The sequence below is a fragment of the Falco biarmicus genome, chromosome 4 (genome assembly GCF_023638135.1).
Source record: "Falco biarmicus isolate bFalBia1 chromosome 4, bFalBia1.pri, whole genome shotgun sequence".
In the NCBI taxonomy this organism is placed as follows: domain Eukaryota; kingdom Metazoa; phylum Chordata; class Aves; order Falconiformes; family Falconidae; genus Falco; species Falco biarmicus.
In genome coordinates, this window is record NC_079291.1 from 66,642,916 (window position 1) to 66,667,283 (window position 24,368).

The 24,368-nt window shown below is 50.1% G+C and overlaps 2 protein-coding genes and 1 long non-coding RNA gene across 6 annotated transcripts; 2 read left to right on the top strand and 1 right to left on the bottom strand.

Annotated features, from left to right (window-relative positions):
• Nucleotides 1–226: 226 nt before the first annotated feature.
• LOC130148371 (calcium/calmodulin-dependent protein kinase type IV-like) lies at nucleotides 227–12,056 on the top strand. Its single transcript, XM_056336854.1, has 12 exons — nucleotides 227–1,042; nucleotides 1,540–1,667; nucleotides 5,303–5,381; nucleotides 5,720–5,782; nucleotides 8,202–8,284; nucleotides 8,468–8,540; nucleotides 9,149–9,239; nucleotides 9,340–9,414; nucleotides 9,626–9,701; nucleotides 9,857–9,983; nucleotides 10,100–10,252; nucleotides 10,637–12,056. The coding sequence occupies exons 1-12, from the start codon at nucleotides 1,040–1,042 to the stop codon at nucleotides 10,859–10,861; spliced, it is 1,176 nt and encodes a 391-aa protein (XP_056192829.1). The 5' UTR covers nucleotides 227–1,039; the 3' UTR covers nucleotides 10,862–12,056.
• Nucleotides 12,057–12,204: 148 nt separating this feature from the next.
• Nucleotides 12,205–13,592, bottom strand: LOC130148374 (uncharacterized). The gene is made up of 2 exons (XR_008821546.1): nucleotides 13,484–13,592; nucleotides 12,205–12,938 (listed from the first exon to the last, which is right to left on the bottom strand). It is a non-coding gene; the product is annotated as an uncharacterized LOC130148374 (long non-coding RNA).
• A 449-nt stretch (nucleotides 13,593–14,041) lies between these two features.
• PWWP3A (PWWP domain containing 3A, DNA repair factor) lies at nucleotides 14,042–24,352 on the top strand. 4 transcript variants are annotated; one of them, XM_056336845.1, is made up of 15 exons: nucleotides 14,042–14,109; nucleotides 14,536–14,584; nucleotides 15,061–15,156; nucleotides 15,421–15,509; nucleotides 15,886–15,956; nucleotides 16,368–17,366; nucleotides 17,922–18,041; nucleotides 18,488–18,558; nucleotides 19,046–19,122; nucleotides 19,623–19,683; nucleotides 20,231–20,306; nucleotides 20,434–20,484; nucleotides 20,888–21,318; nucleotides 22,213–22,301; nucleotides 22,547–24,352. In XM_056336845.1, exons 3-15 carry the CDS (start codon nucleotides 15,100–15,102, stop codon nucleotides 22,623–22,625), a joined length of 2,271 nt encoding a protein of 756 aa, XP_056192820.1. In that variant the 5' UTR covers nucleotides 14,042–14,109; nucleotides 14,536–14,584; nucleotides 15,061–15,099; the 3' UTR covers nucleotides 22,626–24,352. The 4 variants fall into 4 exon arrangements, with proteins under 4 accessions (XP_056192820.1, XP_056192823.1, XP_056192821.1 ...); XM_056336848.1 differs by having other exon boundaries at nucleotides 16,368–17,282; XM_056336846.1 differs by having other exon boundaries at nucleotides 14,057–14,098.
• Nucleotides 24,353–24,368: the final 16 nt, after the last annotated feature.

Here is a 24,368-nt window from a genome sequence, read left to right on the forward strand (position 1 = left end):
CCCCCCAGCCGCTATCCCCCAGCTCCCGCCCCCTGCCATGCCCCCTCATCCCCTTCCCCCCAATGCCAGCTCCGCCCTGCCCCCTTCCCCCTCTCACCACAGTCCCATCCCCCTCCCGCCCCTATTTCACCCCCCCCACCCCCCCCATCCGGTGGGCGACGGCGTCACCGTGCGGCAGCGCCCGGCAGCGCCCGCGTCCGCCCCGGGACCGGGACCAGGACAGGGACAGATGCCGGGCTCTGGGTGCTCCCTGGGCCGGGGCAGGATCCAGCCTCCCCGGGTGTGGGTGCTGTGGGTGCTGCCCGAGATGCAGGCAGGATCGGTCCCTCGGTCCCCGAGGGGTGCTCGGGGCCGGATCCGGCGCGGTGCCCCCGCTGCCTGGCCCCGCCGTGGGCCCGATCCTGCCGCTGGGCTGCGAGTGATGGGGAGCGGCTGAGCGAGGGGCGGGGGCGTGGGGCCGCCCCCCGAGCCCAGCCTGGAGCCCCGGGGGGCTGGCGGGGCGCGGTGCAGTGGCGGCGCCGGGCCGTGGGGTGGCACGGCCGAGCCGGCCGGGAAACCGGCGCCAGACGGTGATGCTGCCTGGGAGGGTTCCCGTCCCCGCATCCCCACCTTCCTTCCCCTCTCCCTGCAGCCCTGCGCCCCCGCTTCCCGGCATCCCTCCGTCCCTGCGTCCTTCCATCCCTGCATCCCTCCATCATCCTTCCATCCCTCCATCATCCTTCCATCCCTCCATCCTTCCATCCCTCCATCCTCTCATCCTTGCGTTCCTCCACCCCTGCATCCCTTCATCCCCACGCTGCTGAGCACCGCCCAGGCGCCCTAACACCCCCTGCTGTGGGGAGCAGCAGGGGGGGCCCTGCCTGCCCGTTGGCAGCACGGGCCCGGGGGGGCTGCAGCCGGGCACAGCGCCAGCACCCAGGCGTGGGGGGGGCTGAGCAGCCCCTGCACCCAGCATCCACCCTCTGCACCGCCGCCCCGCTCTGGGGATGAGGGACCACCGAGGGGGACACAGCTCCACTGCACAGCGACACCGCAGCTAATGGTACGTGCCGGCTCCCCAAATCCAACCCAAATATTCATGGGGATGTAAAAAGCAAGGGGCGGTGGGGCCCCATGGAAGGGGGCATGCTTGGTGTCGGGGTGATTTTGGGGGGTGATGGCAGGAATCAGTGGGCAGATCCCCCAACATCCCACTCCATGGGGCACAGCCTGGGCGCAGCGTCTGGCCTGCTGGGCTCTGAAAAGCTGAGGTAGCCCCTAAAGGTGGGGATGGGGTGGGAAAAGGGGGTACCATGGGAGGCCTGGTGTGAAAAGCTGGGGCGGGATGGGAGGGGGGGCACGACACACAACATAGGCGTGAGGTATTATCGCTGAAAAGGCAGCATACGTGCTTGGTGGGAAGGAGATTTGTGGCTGCAACTTCATCATGCTTGATAATCCCGAGTGCTGCTTTTTGCTGGGCCATCTGGATGCTTGCATGCGTGGGGGCAGCGAGGTGGGGGGGGCTGCGGCGATGTCTGGGTCTCCTTTTCCGAGCAGCTGGCGGGAGCTCACCGCCCCCGGCCCACCATGCCCTCTTCCAAGACCAGCAGTGAGTACTGGATCGATGGGTCCCACCGCAAGACAGCCCTGGAAGATTTCTACGTCGTGGGCCCTGAGCTGGGACGGTACCGGCTGCTGGGAGCATCGGGCAGGAGCCCCCCCTTGCATGGGAACGTGTCCTAATCCGGGCAGGGACTGGCCTGGTGGGGAGAGGGATGAAAGGAGGGATGGAGGGCTGTGGAGGGAAGAATGAAGGCAGATGGAGGGATGCAGGGGGTGATGGATCAAGGGTGTGGGTTGTGGGACCCCCTTCCCTGACGTGTCAGCTGGGGCTTGGGTTGTGTTGCGGTGCTGCAGCGGTGGTTTTGGCAGCACTCACTGAAGGTTTGTAGGATGGAGCCCAGGTTCCCTGTGTGCATAGATCTCTACGTTTCTCACCCCTGTGGTGGCGAGTGGGCTTGTGTGAGACCTGTCTTACTTCGAGCAGCCCAAGGCTTTGGGGAGGTGGATGATGAACCTGGCATGGCATGGAGCTATGGTGGGTCCCTCCAGAGCAGCCCCCTGCAAAGGACAGGCAGTGCAAGCCCCAGCAAAGGGACACAATCCCAGGGGGAATTTATTCCCAGATCTGGCTTTGTCCCACCTGGGTTGGAAAGCCCTGCCGAGGGTTTGGGCTGTGTCCCAGTGTGTGGTGGCTCAGAGGGGAGCCACCCCAGCAGCCAACGGCTTCTTGGTGGAGGCTCTTGTCATTTATTTATTAGAGGCTCTGTTGTAAATCCTCATGGGCAGGGGACAGTGGGGCTGGTGTGCCAGGTCCCCCAGGTGCTGTGTGTCATTCCCTGGGACTGGCAGGAGACATGTGTTTGAATCCTGCTGAAGGCAGCACCCATCTCTGCTTCCTCGGCGGGTTTGCCTTCACCACTGGCACATGCCGTGCCAAGCGCTGCTGTCTTCCATGGCAGCTCAGCTATCTCCCACCCCCTCAGGCTGCAGCGTCTGGGGGAGCCCAGGGCTGGTGCCCAGTGCCCGTGGGGATGCTGCCAGTGCCCCAGGGGCCACAATGCATCCCAAAGATGCCCAGGCTCAGCTCCCGTGTCCTGCGCAGGCCAGCAGCAATGCTGGCATTGAGGAGCTCCTGTGCTTGGAGCGGTCCCAACCGGAGGGCAGGTGACAAGGGGCAGTGAGCATCCCAATGCCCCCAGGGCACTGGGGGTGCCAGGGCGTGCTGGGAACCTCTGTGAGGAAAGTTTGACAGCCCAGTTTGAAGGGGACCCTGGGCTGTGCCGGCAGGGAGGAGGCAGTGCCGCTGCCGAGCCCTGGTTCCGAAGCAGATGGATTTGGTGGTGGTGGGCTCAGCCATCTGTAGGGGAGCCTCTGAGCATAAAAACCAGCAGCTTTGGTCAAGGGAGGTATTAACAGCTTCTTACCGAGGTGTGCCCAGTGTCACCGCAGGGCTTGGCAGCATGTGGCCCTGCACAGATGGGTGTAGGACAGAGGGACAGGCGCTGAGTTCCTGGACCCCCTTTCAACCATCCTTCTATCCACCCAGTTTTAGCGTGCAGGTTTAAATCAAACTGGGCTTGGTCTCGGAGCCAGCTGCACGCCCAGTGCGCTGGGCACACGTGATCCGGGGTGGGTGGGCGCCTGCTTGCTGTGCGTGGCTTTTGCTTAGTGCCTCTCTGCCACGATGCGCTGATGCTGCCCGAGCCACCGTGAGGGACCACAAGGTCAGACCCTGCTCCGACATCACACAAGGGAGCGAGGGATAGATGGAGGGAGCGTGAGGTGGCAGCGCTGCCGTGCCAGCAGGGAGGACCCGGCCTGCCGTGCCCCAGGGGTGACATGGAGCAGGCTGGGGGCTGCTCGTGGCTGTGGGCAGCAGCATCCAGCTCCAGGTCCGTACCTGCCTCGCTGCAGGTTCATACCATCCTCCCCACCACAGGCTTGGCAGCCTGCACGTGCCCCTGCCACCAGTCCAGGCTCTCTTGGCAAATCCCATTGTTTGACATTTTCCAGTTCATCTGTAAAGCAAATGCAATTATCTCCTGTCACAGTCAAGGTTGATTGCAGATATTTATTTGAGGCCTTAAGCAGCAGCCAGCGGCGGCTGCTGGGGGTGGTGGGGTGAGGGACCAGGGTGTAGCGAATGCCAGTGTGAATCCAGCCCCTGGCATAACTGGGGACGTGTGAGGGGCAGCTGGCAGCCCACCGTGGGCACAGCAGGCTGCACCATGTCCACGGAGCAACCCCAGCACCTCCGAAACACCACGCTGGGGGCTTCCAAACCATCCTGTTAGCGGGAATCAGGCTGCAAATTGTCCATGTGGAAAAGTCTTACAGGAGGGTGAGAGGCACCAGGTCCAGGCTGGGATTTAGCTGTGACAAGGGGGTGGAGGGACGAGGAGGGGCTTTGCACCCACACCCAGGCTGGGTGGAAAATTAGGATACCCAGGCATCCGCTGCGTGCAGAAAGGCAGCGGCAGGGCAGGGTGCTGCTGCTTTAAACCTTCCAGTGTGTTTAAACCGTGCCTGCCGTGGGCTGAGCCCTGGCTGCCGCAGCCAGGGGAGACACTTGTGGCTTTTTCACCCCCTGGAAGTGCGTTATCATTGCAGTCACAGCAGCAGTGTTGCCATTTTGGATTCAGATTGAAGCCTTCTGCCCATTTTTCTGAGCTGGAGAAGAAGGTGACGGCCACCTCTCCCCTCCAAGCCTAAGCAGTTTGTTTCCAAATCGCTTTTCATTTGCAAAATAAAATTTCATAGAAAACATTGAGCAAAAGGAAGAAAATGCTTTGAAAATGGCCAAAGTCTAGCGTTACCCAGTTTTACTCACTCCACAGCATCCTCAGGCCCCGCCGCATCCCCATGGTACCTGGTAGCTGGCTCTGCTGTTGCCATGGGAACCTGATTCCCAAGTTCAGCTGGATGAGTTGCAAAATCTGCTCTCATTTTGAAAGCAAATCCCTCTTTCACAAGTGCACCCTGGGGAGCACGGGCAGCGCTGGGGCATTCAGCGTGTGGGGCTGCAGCAAAAGGTCGCTTGCAGCCCTCTCAGTCTCGGGGGAGATTTTGGTGCTGAAGATGGTGTCTGCCATGGGGCTGGTCTTCTGGTGTCTCTGCTCGCCTGGGCCAAGGGCACGAGCGGGTGAGGATGCCTCAAGGCAGAGTATGAACTCAGTCCCAGAAGACAGCAAAGCCAAAGAGCAATAAAATGTGGCCGATTACTTGGGGGCAAAAATTAATCTGCTCCAAGGGGCCAGGCAGTGAAGAGGAAATTGCAAACAAGCCCCATAATGGCCTGAAGCCGTGGGTTGATTTCACCGTCCAGTGGTTAGAGAACGTTATTAACTAGATCTAAAAATCCCCGGCAGCTGAGGGCACTGCTGGGGGTTTAACGGGAACGATCCTCTTGGAACTTGGAGGGGTTTAACCTGCCTGGGAGGTTTCCCAGTGGCATGGGGTCGCCCCATGTGCTGTGGCTTTGTCAGGATGGGGATGCTGGCAGTGTCCCTGCAGACCCCACTGAGGTTGTCCTCTGGGTGAGAGGCTCCTAAAGATTTAACCCCCCTGTAGGACTTGGTTTTAATTGAAATGGCTTTACCCAGGGAAGCTGGAAGTGACGTGGGGAGGGGGACGCAGGCTGAGCTCCCAGGGCCTGGCAGTGGCAAAGGTCATGGTGGGGAGCATGGGGTGATCCAGGACCCCCACCTCTGTCCTGGCTGCACCCAGGCAGGCTCACGAACCCTCTGCCCTCCCGCAGGGGAGCCACCTCGGTGGTGTACAGCTGCGAGGAGAAGGGCACGGGCACCCCCTACGCTGCCAAGATACTGAAAAAAACGGTGAGTGTTGGCAGGGCAGGGGGGCTGCAGGGTTAGGGGTGGGGGTCTCCTCCACCATCAAAGCACCTTGGCACTCGGATGGACATGGCGCTGTCAGCCAGGCATCGCTCCTGTGGTCCGAGGGTCCCAGATGGATGAAAGTGCTGGGGTTTGGGCTGGGGGTGCAGCAGTGGGGGGTGGTTCTTGGTGTATTTTGCTGCTGCTGGGGAAATGGGCCCTGGGACAGACACGGGAACCTGCAGGGAGCGATGGCAGGGGGGTCTCTGCATGGCAGGGGTGGGAAGACCCAGACCTGGCAGCACAGGTAACATCACTTCTGTGTGGCCTTTGCTTTCTAGATCGACAAAAAGATCGTGAGGACAGAGATTGGGGTCTTGCTGCGGCTTTCGCACCCCAATATCGTAAGTAGGAACCTCACGGTGCAGCTCGCGGCTCGGGTCGGGTTGGTGTGGCTGCTGGGGGTGGCTCTCCCCTTCACTCTGCCCATGGGCAGCCGGGGAGCCTGACTTTGCCAAGGGAAAGGCTGGGATGTTCTTGTCCTCGTCCTGTCTCGGTGTGGGATGAACTCACCACCCCATGGGAAACCCTCCCTGCATCCCACATCCCCTCCCTGCCTCGCAGACAGGCTCCAGATGCCCAGTCCGTGCCATGGCATGGTGACTCCCCGCTTGCTGCCGCACGAAACTCCCGGATCTTGCAGTGCCTTTGAGCTTCCCAGCTCTGATATCGAGGGCCAGGCCCACTCCCCCCATCCCCTGGCTTGAGATTTCCATTTGGTAAGCAATTTCCAACAAGGAGATCAAATGAATACCATAGAAAATTGCCCATCTGTAATGAATCCTGCAAGGGGAGATAAAAGGGGAGGATGGGGCCACGGGTGCTGGGTGCAGCATCCTGGTGTGGCCAGCCACCATTTCTCTTGCTCAGCGCTTGGGGGATAACGGCAGCTCGGCTGGAACGATTTGCAACGCCCAGGAGCGGATCTAATCACCACTGGTGTCAGCAGAGCTGGGGCTGCCGTGTCAAACCCGCTGCAGTGGCAGGGAGCTCGGGGGCTCTGCGCCCCCCATCCCTCCACCTGCCAAAAAGGCTTATAGTCCTGGCTGCTTAATTCCGCCAGCAAATTGCAAAAGCATCTTGAAGACAACCTGAGTTAAAGAAATAACGCAAAAAGCCACCTGGCAGCTGCTGCTGCTGTGGTGCTGAGTGCTGGCTCTGCGGGGGTGCGACAGATCCCGTTCCAATTGATTTTGCGGCCAGGACATCACTGGGACATCACCTCGCCGCTGGCTGCTTGCTGCCCAAGCTGCCTTTTCCCCCCACCCGCCCACCCCCACCCCCAGCATCACTCAAAACCCTGGGCATGGCTGCTTCCACCCCAGTGCACATCGACTGGCCTTGGAGCACCAGGGCTTTGCTCGCCGTGGATGCAATGTCCTGCCCACCTGCCACTGTCAAAAGCCTTGATGCAAAGCGATGAAAGCAAGAGAAGTCCAAAACATCTTCAAAACGGGGACAATGACAGCCGGGCTGTCCCTAAGCTGCTTGGCCAGCTCAGCATGGACCTGCCTTGGGTGCTCCAGCCTTTTTCTCAAAGATGCTTTCCCTATCCCAGGACATTTAGGCAGATGCAGGGACAACAGCCAGCATGGGGATTGGAGCAGCCCAGGAGGATGCTCAGATGTTGTCAACCATGGATGGAGAGAGGCTCCTCTCTGATGTGTTATCAGAAATGCAACAGAAAATTCAATTTCTGCCCTCCCTCCTCCTTTGCTCTCCAGGCAGCAGCACCACGGAGACGCGGGGGAGGAACCAGCTGGACAGTTTTAATATTTAAATCACCGAGTTTTCTGTAGGGTTCCGCTCACTCCCAAGTTCAAGTTATTTTTGAAGAAGAGATGCTCTGTTTCATTATTTACGCTGGTGCTGTCTATGCGCTCGCTATCGTTCAGCACTAACCTCAACAGCAGATGATAATAGGATTGTAAACTTTTGAAGTTAATAGGAAAATTATAGTGCTTCCGTGTATTATTATAATGCAATAAGCTGCCACATAGTGTCTCTCACCCTGCGGGGTATCACGGCTTGTCACCCAGCCTATGAAGGTAATGATTAAAGCCCCATGAAATTTGCAGTGTCACAAAAGTCTTAAGAAGCATGAAATTCTCAGTTTTCCATTAAAAAAATAATAAAAAAAAATTTGCATTTTGACATAGTTTTAAGAGAGACCTGTTAATTCCAGATTTGCTGCAGTGGCACAAAGGTCTCATGCAAACAACCTCACCTCATGTGGGAGCTAAAAAACAGGAAAAAAACACTTCTCTTTGCTGCAAAATGGTCAAAGGGACATTTCCAAAAGTACCTGTTGGGGTCCGAGGGCCCCAGTCCCAGTCCCTTGGGGCTTTGTGCATCTCTCCCGCATCCCTGCAAGTGCAGATGAGCAGGATCCATCCCAGGAGGGATGAAGGCAGGGCTTTTGGGGGTCGCTCCCACACCGCAGGGCTAGATGGATGTACCTGAGGTGCTAGCACAGCCGATGAAGCCGCAAAATTAAAAAGCTTTTGGTGAGTTCCTCCTCCGGCTAACATGCTTGGAGGCTTGAAGAGGATAAAGGCACCGTGTGCCTGTCTCTTCTTGTTCCCAGCACCATCTTTAATGCATCGTGGACTGCTGCAAACAGTTAGAAAAGATCACATTCAAACAAATCCAAAGGCAAGAAGGGAAATACGCTGTGGTACGGGGCTGCCCCAACAAACCCCTGACAGCCCGGTGGCCACACGCTTCCCCCAGCCTCTGCATCCCTCCTGTTGCCCCTTTCAGATCAAGCTGAAGGAGATTTTTGAGACGCCCTCTGAGATCGCACTCGTCCTGGAGCTGGTGACAGGAGGAGAGCTCTTTGACAGGTACAACTGGTCCTGCAATCCCCATACTGGCTCCTAACGAGGGGGGATGTATCCCACCCTAATGGCTGGGCGGGGCGGGGGGGGGGAAGATGAGGATGGAGAGGGTTGATGCACACCATGGTTGGGGGAGGGAGGGGGAGGGAGGGCCATATGGGGCAAGGTGCTGACCCTGTGTGACTGCAGGATCGTGGAGAGGGGTTTCTACAGCGAGCGGGATGCAGCCCACGTGGTCAAGCAGATCCTGGAAGCTGTTTCGGTAACATGTCCCCAGTGTGCTTCCTCCCCCCCCCTCTAGCAGCCCCTCGGGGTGGTCCAGCAAGGAGGTCCTATGTGTGGTTCAGGGCTGTCACTGGAGGGGTTGCACCCACCCCGGGTACCCCTGGGGAGAGGCACCCAGAGCTGCACCCACCCTGGGTACCCCTGGGGAGAGGCACCCAGAGCTGCAGCCACCCCAGGTACCCCTGGGGAGAGGCATTTGCCCACTTGCCCTTGGGCCTCCAAAGGCATCACTGATGGAGACGCCTCTTCCAATCCACATTTGGAGTGGGATGAAGGAGAGGAGGGAGGAAGGTCAGCGCTGCTCTGCATCACAGGTCTGCTGGAGATGGGGTTTCTATAGCAATGGGAGGGTTTAAAAATGGGAGCTCATCAGGGGAAATGTCCTTACTGTGCCCCCGCAGCCACGCCAGCAGCTCTGGCACTGCAAGTGTTGGGTGTTTCCAAAGGACTAGTGGTGTGAGTTGGTCCCGTATCTGTGCTGGGTCCCCAGTTGCTGCTGCCTCCTCCTGAATTCTGCTGGAGGCAGACAAGCCTTCCCCTGCCCCTTCCCTTCCTTCCCGCATCCCTGCTTTTTTTTCTCTGTAGTATCTGCACAAAAATGGAGTCGTCCACCGTGACCTGAAGCCAGAGAACCTGCTCTATGCAGACCTGTCCCCCGATGCACCCCTTAAAATTGGTGGGTTTGCTGCGGGCCCTGGCCAGGGGGTTGTGGCACGAGGTGGGTTAATGATGGCTCTCCCTGACGGCAGCACTGCTCCCCTCTGTGTCCCTCTAAGGTGACTTTGGGCTCTCCAAGATCGTGGATGAACAGGACACCATGAAAACCATTTGCGGGACACCGGGGTACTGCGGTGAGCAGGAGGGAAGAGCTGGAGGGTGGGAGGGAGACTCCCTGCTTGAGGCCATGCACAGCTCAGTGCAGGAATGGCAGATGGCTGTGCTGGGCTCAGGAGACACTGCTGGTGCCCAGGAGGTCTTTCCTCAACTGTGAGGTTCCCACCGTGGCTGTGCTGCCAGGAGCTCCCCACACCCGTGCATTTGAACCCCAAACTCTGCTTGCAGCCCCTGAAATCCTCCATGGGTGCCCGTACGGCCCTGAAGTGGATATGTGGTCCGTGGGCGTTATCACCTACATCCTGTGAGTAACGCTGCTGGGGCCTTGTGGGTGGTGAAACCGCAATGGCGAAATGGTTTGCTCCACCGTAGCTCACCGTGAGCAGCCGGGAAGCACCGGCACGGCTGCGCCGCAGGGCCCAGGTGGCAGCTTGTAGCTCCTCTCTCCTGTGCTTGCAGGCTCTGTGGCTTCGAGCCCTTCTTTGACCCACGAGGGGACCAGTACATGTACAGCCGCATCCTCACCTGCGACTACGAGTTTGTATCCCCATGGTGGGATGAGGTTTCCCTCAACGCCAAGGACTTGGTGAGTGAGCCAGCACTGGGGCTCTCATGGCTGCCAAGTGTGAAGGCTTCAGATCAATGCTTGTGAAATAACAAACCCAGAGGCTTTTGATGAACGGAGACTTTTCTTGGTTACAGGTCAGAAAATTGATTGTCTTGGACCCCCAGAAGAGACTGACTGTCTACCAGGCTCTGGAGCATCCCTGGGTCACTGGGAAAGCCGCTAAATTTGCTCACATGGACAGCACGCAGAAGAAACTGCAGGAATTTAATGCCAGGCGGAAACTGAAGGTAAGGTGAAAAAAGTCCTGGTGACCCCCAGGGTGGCTTGTGTTTGCATCCCCTCATACGAACAGCTGGGGCCACCAAGAGCTAGGTTTTAATGATCCCCTGCCCCAAGCAAATAAACATTCAGTGATGTGTGGCAGCTCAGGGAGGGGGCTGAAGGATGATGGAGCAGTGTCTTGTGCAGCTGTGTCCCCAGGGAGCAGCAGCTGGGAAAAAGCCTGGCCCAAGGTGAAGGGCTGGCCTTCCCAGCTCAATGTGGCTGAAGGAGCAGGCTCCATCTCCCCTTCTGCACACTCTGGGGGCTCAAGCGCCTTGGGAACATCATCGAAGCAGAGAAGCATGCTAAACACACCAATAACTGCTAATGCTGCTATGCCTTTGCAACAGGCTGCCATGAAAGCTGTGGTGGCTTCCAGCCGCTTGGGCAACCACGGGCACCATGATTGCTCTCGCAGCGGGCGCAGCCAGGGAGGTCCCCAGGGCACCTGTCTACCCCAGGGAACAGGGACCACCAGCCCTGAAGCCACTGCTACCAAGGACCTCGATGCCTTCCAGAGTGACTGCCCTGCCGTGTCCAAGGTTTCTGTGAATGGCGCCGGCTGTGAGAGCTAAAGCGCTCGGCGCTGCTGCCGGCTTGCCACGGCTTCAACAAGCAATACCCTGTTGACCCTTGGACACTGGCATGGGGTAGAAGTGGAGGAAGATGGGGGGCACAGAAGTGCCCTGAGTGTAGGTGTGCATCAGGAGCCTGTGGTCTGTCATGTGGAGCATCCTTGTTTAGTGTCCTGTTGCCAGTACAGTCGTACCTGGTTGCTGTGAGTGTGTGTCTGTACGGACTCAACTGAGGAAACAAGGCTGGTGACTCTGTCTTCCAACAAATTAACAGTTTGGGCCACTGTGGCTTGAAAAGGTCCCAAGTGGCTTAAAAAACGAGGAGCAAACAGCAGAAAAAGGATTTCTTTCACCTTCCCTACAAAGGCAGTAAGTTGTCTTTCTGATGGAGTTTTGTAAGTTCCTGTAAATAGTCCTCAAGGGTTTATTTGCTTAGGGGAGAGGGTGCATCTGGATTATCACTGACCATCGACATTACAACTACAGCCGCTGTTACCAGAGCCAGCTGTAGGTTTGCTGCTGTATTAGACAAAGTTTGGAGGAGCCTTTGAATCCAGCTGTTTGATCCTATCGGAGAAAAAGTGTTTGCCGGTGGTTCCTTTAGTATCACTTGATGGTAGACAACCTTTGATTTATGCTTTTGCTCCACTCCCATTTCATTTGTGCCCATGTTCGGTCTTGCTGTGGGTATGTGATGGTGGTAGAATTGTCACGAACCAGGAATGCTGGCTCATCTGGCCTCTGCGTCGGCACTCCAGGTTAGGATTTACATGAGTTTTGATGAAGAACAATGCAACTCTTTCTACGGCACATTGTGAGCCTTTGTAATGGTGCTGTTGTTTCCTGAGTGAGGACAATGAGTTTATACATATTTCGGTTTTTTAAGACTAATGAAATTTTTTAGGCAGTTATTTACCAAGCCACAGGAAAAGCATCTGCAGATTTTAATACAGAACAAGTAATCAGACAGGAAAAGCCATATTACACATGGAGGATTACAGAAAGCCGGGCGGCTGCTCTGCAGTCACAGCTGGTGTGATCTGGTGATAGCATGAGGTTTGCTATCCTGGGGCAATGGCCATGACCCACAACCCTCACGGTTTGGGCGTGACACTTAATAACAGTGCGTTTGGGCAAAAAATCTCAACTGGAGAAGAATGAAATTTGTAGACGAGGTTCATTTTTCCAGGATGGGGACACAGAACCAAGCAGTTGATCAAGGAGGGATGGCAAATAAAAACCGAAATTTTGATGAAGCTGAAAGCTGCAATTACAGACACCCAGCTTGGCACAGAGCATGGGTCACCAGGTCAGAGCTGTAATCAGAGTGGCAGGAAGGCAAATGTAACACAACTTTCATATTTATTTACAGCACAAGCAGAAATCATAAAGACTATGTATAAGGGCTGATCCATACTGTATGAAGCTCATTTATGTTTAGGGTGCTTGTGAAGCTGAATGCAAAGGAGAGACTGGACGTTCAAGAGGGTTTTTTAATTGGAAAAATGTTTCAACCAGAAATGCACTGCTTTTTTTTAACTAGTGGTCATACCTTCAGTGGGGAAACAGGTGCACAGCAAGATACCGCTTTGGAGAAAGCAGGCACTGGTAACATGGGAGAATGCTTCAGCGACGGGAAAATTATCTGGTTTTCTTTGCATTTTGCAGGAGGGGCAGTTGTTTTCTCTCCTTTTTTTAATATAGAGGGCTGAACCTTGCAGTGTGCTGAACGCCAGTCTTTATCGGTGACACCCTGTCCTTCACACTCCATGATGTGTCCCCATTTTCTCCAGTGGGGCCAGAACATCTTTAACCATGTTGTTTACTAACCTGGGTCTTAAAAGACTATTTTATACCCTCTGACATGAAATACTTACTTAAACGCTTTGCAGGACCAGGCCGGAGTTCTGAGGACACTCAGAGCCCTTGAGGGAGGGACTGATGCTGGGAAATGCTGAGTAATGTTGCCCTGCCTGCAGACCACTCCCAATTCTGCAGAATAATGGGAAATACGGGATCAATGAGGTAACAGCGAGTAACAAAGTGTCGTCAGCAATGGAAGGCACTGGAGGGAAAACTGTAGGAAAAAAAAAGAAAAAAAAAAGGAGTTTGCTTCTTATATCAACAAAGCATTATTCCACAAATATCGGTACTTAAAGGTAGGGAAAAAAAATGTACTCCTGGGAGTAAAACTAATAGGAGATGCCATTTTGGTCTGTACGCTGTTTTCAGAATGTGTTTTAATAACTTCCTACTTCAGTATAGTGGTGACATTTCTGATATTGCAGGTATTTATAAAGAAGTATAGACAACTAATAAAATATCAAACATCATAATGTGGGCTCTGTTTTCAGTTAATTCTTGGAATACAAGAGTTAAATACTGACAGGGCCAAATAGCAGCTTGCTGAAGGCTGTTTTTTTTTTCCCTGATTTTTTTAACCCCTTTTCATACAATTTATTTTCAGGCTCTGGGTGACTAAATCTACAGCCGTTTGTCTGAGCATGGTGGGGCTGACAGATCTGGTTGTAAATACACACCAGGAGCAGGGACAATGCTACTGGGGGCACTGGGGCCTACAAAGTAATTGAACCTCGAACCACAAAAGCGCCTTTAACTGACCTTTAACCGAGGGAAGTGCTGGGATGAGCACGGCGGCTGCAGGGCCCGTTCCCGGGGCACGCAGCACACCAGGGACAGGCGGGGGGGTGCTGGCTCCCACCCGGGGGGGTGCTGGCTCCCACCCGGGGAGGCGGGAAAAGGAACCGCGCCCCCCTCAGCAGCTCCGGCCCGAGGCCTCCCAGGCCGCGGGGCCTCCCGGGCCTCTCGGGGGCTGCCGGGGTGGGAGGCCTGGGCCGGGGGAGCTCCGTGCCGCGCTCTGACGTCACGGCGCGGGCCGTACTACGTCACCTCCACCCCCCAGCCGCCCAGGACTCGCAAACGAGGCGAGCCGTGACGTCACAGCGTCACGAAGAGGAAGTGGCGCCAGGAGCAAGACCGCCTCTCCGAGGGGCGGGGTGTGGCCCGACCCTCCAATAGTAGAAGTAGGGGGTGGAGCCATCGGAGGAGCGGACGTCTTGATTGGTAGGAGCGTGTGTGGTTGGCGGCGGGTAGGAAGCGTTCTGAGCGCGAATGGGGGTCACTGATTGGCTGTCGCCTTTGGCGGGGAGGACGGCGCATGCGCACAGCCGGCCAGGGCGGTGGCCTGGTGTGGGAGGGGCGGCATCGCAGAGCTAGGTTCGGGCACGGTAATGGCCGCCTGGGGCCTCGCACCGGCAGGGGGGAGGAGGGGGGGGGCGGCGGCGGCGGCGGCTTGGCGCCTCGCCGCCTCGCCGCCTCGCCGTGGGGCTGACGAAACGCGAGGGCGGGCGGCCCGTCCCCTCAGCGCTGTGGGAGCCCCCAGGCTGGGGGCGCCGGGCCCGCTTCCCCTACGCTTCGGCCCTTCTCTGGTGGTGGGGCCCGGCGGCGCGGCCCGCGCCGCTCAGAGCTGGGCCCGGCGCTGAGCGCGGGGAGGCCGGGGCAGGGGCGGCCCGGGCAGGGGGAGCAGGCCGAGATGGAGCTGCAGGAGCGTCGGGGTTTCCCGGAGCCGCTCAGCCATGGGTTTAGTCCCTACCCGAGCCCGTGGGACTTGGCCTTCAGCACTGTAGTAACATCTGCTTCTCCCTGTGTTTCAGTGGCAGGACCACGTTCCGGTGTGCCGGGCAAGCTTAAACCATCGGCTTTGTAAGTACGGGAAGATTTGCTTCTCCTTAATGGGTCCTTTCTTAAAGCCTTTCATGTCTTAAAGAAACATGCACGGGTTCTGGAGCTGGTTCACTCGGTTTACGATTGTAAACTACATGTATCAATGGGCACAGGATGGTGTCATTTGTAGGATATGACAAGTGGTGTCTATTGGCAGGATTTGGTAGCAGGGAGCTGCAGAACGTGCAAGCCCACAGCAGTGTATTTTGTTTGTTTGTGACAGTGTTTTCTACACTTACGTATTCCGCAAAGCCACCTTATGTTGCACGGCTATAGAAAGATACTCTATTAGAACTTAAATATTGGAGAATGTGTGCAGACTATTAGTCCAGTGATCTCAAAGGTAAAGCAATATATAACGATAATAATGTCTTCAGTTCAAGTTCTACATTTCTTTTTAAAAAAGCGAGACAAAAATGGACTAAATGTTGGGTAACTCTTCCCTTCTTCTTTAGAGCACACTGGAATTTTCCTTTTCTACTTGAAACACAGTCATGACAGATCAAGAGTATGTTCTTTGCATGTGGAAGGAGCATTTATGGCCAGCAAAGGTAAAGTAGATCTTCAAATGAGGAAAGGTTTCTGGATATAAATTAATACTGGGTCAACAGCGTAGTAAGTAAGTGTTCCCAGTAAACACATACATAGTTTTAAAAAGAGCTACTCTGTAGAGATCCTAATGCTGCACTCAGATGCCATGGAATATCAGTCTGTTCTGTGCTGCTCATACTAAAAATATTTTTATCTCAGACCTGTCCTATATTCTAAGAGATTTGTTCAAGGATTTTAAATGCATATTTTTCCCTTGAATGTAGGTTTTGTGCAAAACTGGAGTTGCTGGGAAAACATCTGTTACTAATGCAAAGGAGACTTTTAAAGTTGAAATAGTTGGCTTGGCAGAACAGTTAAGTATCCTTGTTACTGGTGTATGTTTGCACTCTTAGACATTTAAAAAAGAAAAAGTAATCTGTTTATCCAAAGATACCTGTGAAATGAAATCATTGATTTACAGAAGCATCAGGTAGCTAACCCACAACCCGTTGCTTCTTTAGAGCTGGTCATAGAACTGTCTTGTGGAACATCTATAAATAACATGCTTATCTTGGAATGCTCAGGCATTCTTCATGTGGGTGGGTTTTTTTTCTTTTTCTTCTGTTAACAAATACAGGTTTTGTGGGGGGGGAAAAGTACTGCAAATTTCTTGCCACATGAAGGCAGTGTCGTGCTGTTGGTGGGGTTTAATAGTGTGATGTTTTCAGTCCGTGTTCTTGTATTTTCAGGATTAGTGTGAACTGTGCAGATGCTGTACCGCTGAAGAAAGAATGTATAGAAAACATCGCCTCTAACTTAAGTGAGATGTCAAACCATTTGCTGCCTTGTTTATATTCTCTGTGTAAAATACACACAAGTAGTTAGCCTGGTGGGCAGTAGTTATATATTGCACTTATGTATTTATGAAGGGGGTGTTTTTTGCATTTCTTTTCCCCTCTTGCCATTCAGTTCATAAAGTTTGAAAATAGACTAAATGGGATCACAGCTACTTTTGCTCTTCCTTTATGTAATGTGTTGGAAGGAATGGAGAAACTTGTATTTCCATCAAAACAGGGCATTGGGAGGTTGTGCTTTGTGTGTCCCTATATATTTTGCCTAAGAATCATGGATGATTGAAGTGTTAAGTTGCATCTTAAATAAAAGATGCACTTATTTCTTTCTTATATACAAGTAAAGGTCATTGCATTTATTGCATGTTCTTCTTCATCAGATCAAAACAATAATTCAAGTGATGCTGTCAAAGAACTGACATATCGCCGTTCTCTTAAAATTGCCCTGGATATTTTGAATCAAAATGACTCGGCCAAACAAGTACCACCTTCAGAAGAAGGACCGAATACTCAGTTATCCCAGGAGAACAATGCAGAATTTCTCTCATCTACCCACTTACGTAGCTGTCGATCGCTTTTTCACTCCAAAGACAAGCCAAAGCCTAAGGCTTCTGGAATGACGAAAAGGGAACAAGAAAATAACCCCAGCCTGAAGACTGATACAAAAGAACAAACCCAGAAAGGTTCTGTCATTTTGGAGAACGCTAAAGCACATGAAAGTGGAACAGACCCTTCCAGATGTGGTGCTGGGGACTTGAACAATACATCAAAGTCACATAGTCAAAATTGCAAAATATCAGAATCACTACCAGGACAGAAAAAAACCAAACCCAGCTCACTGAAAAAGTCCAAAACGAGTAATGAAGTCTCCCTTGTGCCAAAGGAGGAAAAAAGTAAGCAAGGAAGAAAAGGACAAAGAGGTGCAGGATCACCCATATCGTGTAGGAATGATTTCCCCGAGGATCAAGGACAGCTGCTTGCTGAGGAAGGGTCTCTGCTGTCTGTCCCCTGCACATCTGGCACGGTGGTACCTGTCCGCAGGGCAAACAGCAGAGGGGACCCTAGGAGGACATTACTGGATTCCTCTTGTAAAAGTGCCTTGGATGATTATGAAAAAAGCATCAATAACGACAGTGAAAGTCTAGCAAAGCCATTAAATAGAAGTGAAAAGCCAGTGAGTTTAAAATGGAATGATGGAGATCAGCAGATCAGTGCAACTGTGTCCTCGTACAGAAAAACGAATTGCCCTGGGTCTTCGAGCCATGGGATGTGTTCTGAGAGCTTCCCCTCTCTGTGTAAGGAGGAGGAAAAGAAAACTTTATACATGGTTATGAATAAAGTGAAGCAGTTTCAGCTGCCTGACTTTGAGGAAGATGAAGGTGGGCAGATCACTGGGGGAAGGGAAAACATCCCATCTGATAGTCGAGCACTCTTGCTCATCTTGGACTGTTGCATTGCTTTTGTGAATATTTCCTTTTGGTTTAGGTTTTGGAGAACTTAAAAATGCAATCGCTTTAGTCCTGGCTAAAGGTTAGTGTGGCTTTTAGGTTGTCCAGAGTTGTTCAGGGTTTTGCATTGAAAAACTGTAATTAACAGTAATCGTTACCCTTTGCTAGAGGACCTGCTAATTTCACGCTTAGGTTTTTTTCTGTGCTGCTGTCTGGTTAGTGTTGAGATGAAATGATGTTATGTAAAGGAACAGGCTGGTACAGAGTTCTGAAACAAGCCCGTTCTTGTTCCTTTCCCTTTTTAATTCAGATAATTAAGCTTTTACCTAGGCAAAGAATTGAGAGTGTGTATGGTGTGACTGATCCTTGCGTTACAGTGACTCATGCTGCTGTGGAATCACTTCCACAGTTGTGTGTTTCGCCTGGTCTGAAGCTGATACTTACCATCCCACCCTTACGAACGCTGCTGCTTGTTGCTGTTCACAGGGATGGAATCGTCTGACCTGCCCTCAGAGGCACTTCCCTCAGAGAGTCTGTTTTGTCTCTCGGCTCTGGTAGATGAAGAGGAGGAGGATGAGGAACTTCCTAGTGTTTTATCACATCAAGGTGAGATTTACACATCTGTGTACTTATGTGAGACTTCTTTACCCAAGATTGGTGTGCTCTTTCAGGGGGGGGTGTGCTTCTAGTTTGCCAATGAGCTATGGTAATGAGTCCTGACCTTTCTAGAAAGTGAATCCAACTTTGTTCAGGCTTGGAATAAAATGCATTTCCTGGATGCCCCAAAAAGGCTTTTTGAAACAGAATGGAATGCACATTGTTGTGAAACTGGGCAAGGCCCTAGGGTTGACATTTCTGAGTTCCATTGTTCAGAGCTACCTGTGCTGTGTTTTGGGGGGTGTGGAGGTGGGCGTTCTGTCACCTTACTCGAAACCTGTAAAAGTATTGAAGTGAAACTCCTAGAAGGAGGCTGACAAGAGAAGGTGAGCCAACTGTCTTGGCTGGTTTGTTTTTTGGGGTTTTTTAAGAATTACTTTATTTTTTCATCATAGAACCACAATCAATTGAAGAAGGGATTTTGGTCTGGTGCAAATTGCGAAGGTATCCTTATTGGCCAGCAGTGGTAAGAACAGCTCACTGCCTTCTTAGGGTGATATTGCAAGGGGTCTGATAAGGAGCAGCTTACCGAGTGCTTGAGTATCTTTTGCCCTTCTTGACTTGTGTAGAGCTGGTAATGTTAAAGATCTTCCAGTAGAAGTGTTCCAAAGGTAATAAAAATAAATTTGCATGTGACAAAAGCATGTAAAAAATGAAAAGTGGTTAGTTCACATGTGTTTATATTGGAGCAGAGGACTATTACTGAGCTTTTGTGTCTTGTATCGTGAAGTAGGGTTGTTGCACCCAGCAAACAGAGGAGGATGGGCCCTTGTGCACTAACAAAAAATGCTTCATTTGGGTAACTTGCTATTCTTGCCACTTCAAACTTGAAGGAAGTTAAACAAATATGAAAAATTAAGTATGGGGTGTATTGTATAATATCTATGCAAAATGCTTCTGCTTTGTAAGAGTATTAGGATTCTGGGTTGCTAATGAGGCTATCCTTTCAAAAGGTTAAATATGTGAAGCGGAAATACAGAAAGGCATGTGTGCTCTTAATAGAAGGAAATACAAATTACAAGACAAAAGGGTAAGTGCTGTGGATTCTAATCACGTCCCGAACATTCAGTTTCTTTTACGTGGTGTCCTGTACTCTCTTCCTGGTACAGGGCAATTACACTGTCAGTGAAAACTGAGGTTGATCTCAGAAGGAGGGACCAAGTAAGGTAGGGATTTGCAGGTATGCTTAATGCTGCCAGTTGGGACAGGCTGGCATTTTTGTGAACAGCTGACATTTATGTCAGGAAGAAAAAAAAGGGCTGGGGACCCAGCTAGTGAGTTTTACATGCGGTACCTAAACTTTCTGGAAACACTCAAGGCTTGCCTTGAGTTTTATTTTAAAAAACAGGTACTTCTCATTTGTTAAAAGATTCCATAACTTTAGCTTATTATGAAAACTGAAACTAGTAAAACCAGTGTTCCTGAATTCCTTATGAAATCTGGTTTTCAGGGAGATGTAGAATTGCAGTAAATAGAGAGGTGCAACTGAACTGCCTCTTTTCCCTAAACATGTTCCTTTGTTTCATCAAGTTTCTTGGTACCTCTTAAGAATCTGAAGCACTTTGATTGTAAAGAAAAGCAACACCTCATAGTAAGTACTACATGTAACTATAAGTTATACATGTGTTGGGAAAATCAAGTTGTATATACAATGTATAACTGATGGGGGGAGGGAGTGTGGTGCAGTGGGCTGGTCTGGGTGTTTCCACAGTTGTCTGTTCTCGCTCCCTCTATTCAACAAAGTAAAAAAAAAAAAAACCAAAAAAACGTTAATTCATGCTGCACAAGGTGGAGAATAATATGGGAGGGGGATCCCCTGACACCTTTCTCTGCCTTGGTGAGGCTGCTGCTCAGAATACCGCTGTATGTGGGAGGCAGGCGTTGCTGAGGACTCTTGCTGTGTTCTCACTTGTGAGTTTTCTAAGCAGCTCTCATGCTGCATGACAAAGTGATGGCAGAAGTTGAATTTCAGGAGAATACAGAAGATGACAAGTAAACTTTGATTGATTATCGTTAGCTGTTGCCTGGTTAGTGTCCTAGACTTAAAAGGTGCAATGGGCTACTTTGGTTTTGGTTTTTTAGGACTGTAAATGGCGCTATTTTGTGTTTGGGTTTTTTTTGGTTTTTTTTTTTTGTAGGAACAAGCCAAGGAAGATTATCGCCAAGAAATTGAGTGGTGTATTCGATTGATTTCTGATTATCGCATTAGAGTAGGTAAGTAGATGAGTTGGATAATGTCATGTGTCCTGATGTACATCAGAAAAAAGATAATGCCAAAACTGTCAGCTTTGTTTCATAGGCTTAATTGAACTGATAAATAACCCTGGTTTGGGCTTTTTAGGTTGTCACTCTTTTACGGGATCCTTCTTGGAATATTTTGCTGCTGATATCAGTAAGTGAATATATGATCTTTTGTATTCTCCTCTTACCTACTAAATTTAGCATTCATGTTTACGTGTGTTTTGAGTTAGGCATTGGACCCAGTGAGGGGGTACAGTTAAAATTACTAGTTATTGCGCCCTAAGGTTTTTCAGTCCCACAATAGCAGTTAAACGTTGATTGTTAAAGGCAGTCAGGTAACTGGTGACTTTGTGTTGTAGAGAGTTAATTTCAGAACTCCTGTCAGAGTTTCAACTCCCTAGTCTTTTAAGACAATATTTGGTGGGGTAGGGGAGGAAGAAAACCAACTCCTTTATCAAGAAAATCCCTTTTTGTAGTTGTGTATGTAAATACACATGTAAGAGAGCTTCTTGTTTTGTGTATTTAAGTAAGAATGATTGTGGCTTTTCTTTCAGGCTACCCAGTCAGAAAGGAAGGTTATCAAGGTTTAGTCCAAATGACCTTTCCAAACATAGCAGATGAACATATTGAGGAGTATGTTGAAGAAACTTCACCTCGGAAACCCTCCAAGAAACTTCTTCCTGACAGAACAAGAGCCGCTAGAGATAAAGCGAATAAAAAGATAGTGGAGTTTATAGTGAAGATGAAGGGGGCTGAAGAGCATCTTTTGGCTATTTTGAAAAGCAGAAAACAATCCCGCTGGCTCAAGGAATTCCTGAATTCAAGTCAGTATGTGACCTGCATTGAAACTTATTTAGAGGATGAAGAACAATTAGACCTTGTAGTGAACTACTTGAAGGAAGTATATCATGAAACACACAGTAAAAATCTGCATCAAATAAATGGAGATGGAATCAAATTTATTTCAGACGTCCTTTTGCCTGAAGTAAGTAAACACGAAACACTGAGAAAAGTACATGTTTAAGTAAATAACACTAGATTTGGGTGATTTGAGGTGAATGACTTGCGGACTGTTCCCCGGTCTGCCCACCAACTTGGGTCATGGTCCATTCTGCTCCAGGGCCACGGAGCTGTGCTGATCTGTGTGTATCTTGGGTGAAGAATACTAAACTTGGGACAGGAAGCTCTTAAGCCACGTTCATTGGCTAGTAATCGGAGAACAAATACGTTTACATTACATCTTGGAGTAAATAACTAACTAAAGCCCCAGGGTTAATAGCTACATACTTCCTGTGGGTGCTTTGGATGTTAGTAGGCTGACAGGGTTTTGGCTGAGATGTGAACTAGTGTCATTCAAAATGCTGTGTGTTAGCACAGAATGGAGAGTCTTTAGGTAGTGTGATATTTTTAAAGGCAGAATGATTGCTTTGTGCTGTATTTTGATTACTTCCAAAATGCTTCAAAGCTTTGTGTTGTGGTTTGTTTGGCTGTTTTTTTTTTTAATCTGGCAAGTTATCTCTGGGTTTTCTTGGGTTCTTTGTTGGGGGGTGGGTGGGTTGTTTGTTTTAACAGTTGTGCTTTTAGATAGTTATTGTTCTTCCTAGGAGCTCACCTGGGAGAGCATTAGTAACTTCTGTAGAAACAAAATTAGTATGAAGAATAGTTTAATCTGGTTATAAAAATACTCCTCTGGGAATGCTAAAGGACAATTTTTATTATTTATTTAAGACCTTCAGGTAAACAACAAGTAACTTCAAGTTTTCTAAGTGGTTGAGGAACCTTATTCTGAAAATGTGCTCATCTGCTGAGACAGTTTCAATTCACTGGTTGTAATTTATCTTTTGTTTCACAAGTATAATTTAAATAAATACTTTTATAGGCCATCATTTATGCAATTTCTGTTGTGGATGACATTGATTACAAGAAGGCAGAGGAGAAGTACATAAAAGGACCATCTGTGAGCAAGAGGTATCTTTTTATTTTTAGTATTCTCTGAATTTTTCTTACTAGTTTACTGTTTATACAGAAAAGTGTTGTGCATAAGGGCAGGAGAGTTCAGTATCCTCCCTTCGTTATGGCAAGCTTTCTCACTGTCTAAGTATCAAAATTATTAAAGGTGGGAAGCATTCTTGCCAAGTTACTGTAACATGCTGTGAACTGTTTAATATGTTAAGATTATTTTTACTACAGAACTTCAACGTGTTTCTTTTCAGGGAGAGAGAAATATTTGATGAAGAAATTATAGGAAGAAAAAAGCGGAAGACCAAACCAGCATCTGCAGGCAGCACCTGAACGGTGGTACAAACTTTCCCAAGTCACACTGGCACTGACTATATATAACAAAGTGGTTATTTATATAAAATGTGTAATTTTTAGCATCTATGTGCATATCTTCAAAAAAAATGTAACCATTCTAATGAGATACTACTGTCAAGTCAGATACAGTTGTGTCTTCAGTTCTTGCTCTCGATTCCACGGATGGGAGCTCCACGATGCTTCCTCTGGTTTTGCTGTGTTGACCTGCCCATAAAAGCCACCGCAAACAGTGGAGGAGTGCCGTGGGTGCATGGCCGCCTCGGTCCTCATCCATTCAGTGTACTTGGAGCCTTTGAAAGTTCTACGTTAAGTGCTTTGCAGACCTCCTTGATATAATACTAAGTTTTATATGAATTATTTTGGCCAACTATCTGACAAAGGAAGGGCTTTGTCCTCAGAAGCACGCGTACTGGTAAATGATGTAGCCAGATATTGCCTGATGACTTCACTGCTACTGACTGTGTGCAGGTTTCCCACCTGGAAACATTTCCAGTGGTGACTGTTCTTGCTTTACGTTTCTCTCAAACTGTGGGAAATAAAATTGGTACCTAGCGATGCAATCTGAATAACAAGGGCTAGGGTTTTGTTGATGGGACAGCTGTAAAATTCAGTGGGAAAGGAATCAAGTGTTTGCTTAAACAAAAACCCAGTCACTTTTCCTCTTACAAGTGAAACCATTTTGAATGCTGTTTTATTTGGTTTTAAGGCTGTGACTTTAGGAACACTTTTAATTGTTTTTGTCTGATTTAAATACCAGATTGAATCATGTAGTTTCCTGCCAAGCTTTTGCTACAAGTGTAGCATATTGCAAATGGCCTTTGACAGACTTGCGGTGTTACAACTATTAATGATAAAACCCCAATGATTAATATTTTTCAGTATTTTAATGTAAATATGATCTACTTGCTTGTCCAATAGAAACCAAGATGATTTGAAATTAATGAAGAAGTTTTAAATGTTAATTGGGATACAGTTGTATGTTCTGGCTATAATTATTAATCTGAATGTATTTTAATTATGCTTTTAATTATAATGAGTTTCAGATGTGTTTGGCACCCTTATTCATGTTATTAAAGGGACATTCACAAGTACGTAAATTATAGAAATGCAAGAGGTATTTAACTGGATTGTTGGTTATTTTTCACGAACAGTCGTGAGAAGGGATAATGCATTTTCTGTGACAGTATAAATCTGATGACAAGTTGAGAGTGTTGACTCTGGAGCTGTGAGCAGTGCTTACAAATGGAGAGGGGCCAGGGTTTGCGTGCAGATTTGGAAGGCAGAACCTTCCTGCCCTATAAACCTGGCAGTGATGGGGACATTCAGGTATCCTCGGGTTCCCCCTCCTTTAAAACATGAATCATGGGTGTGCTTCTCCATTGAAGTACTGATAAGCTCGTCCTTCAAACCACTGCCCAGAAGCAGAACTCCCAGAACACCTGCCCTTTGTCTCAGTCCTTCCTCTTCATATCTTTTGGCTAATCCTGTCGTGGTTTGATTCAGCATGTTGTCACTTGAAAAATCCACCTGTGTTCCTCTGCCTAAGGAAGTACTTTAAAGAAGGACTCTTTACAATTTAAAATCTTTAAAAACTGCTTCAGGTGTTCAAGGTTACTTTGCAGCGCTATTTGTACCTCGAGACCAAACTCAATCTTGCGATGTCTGGAATTATGTGGTCTTAATTAAAAGTCGGGTGAAACACACGGTCAAAGGCTTGTT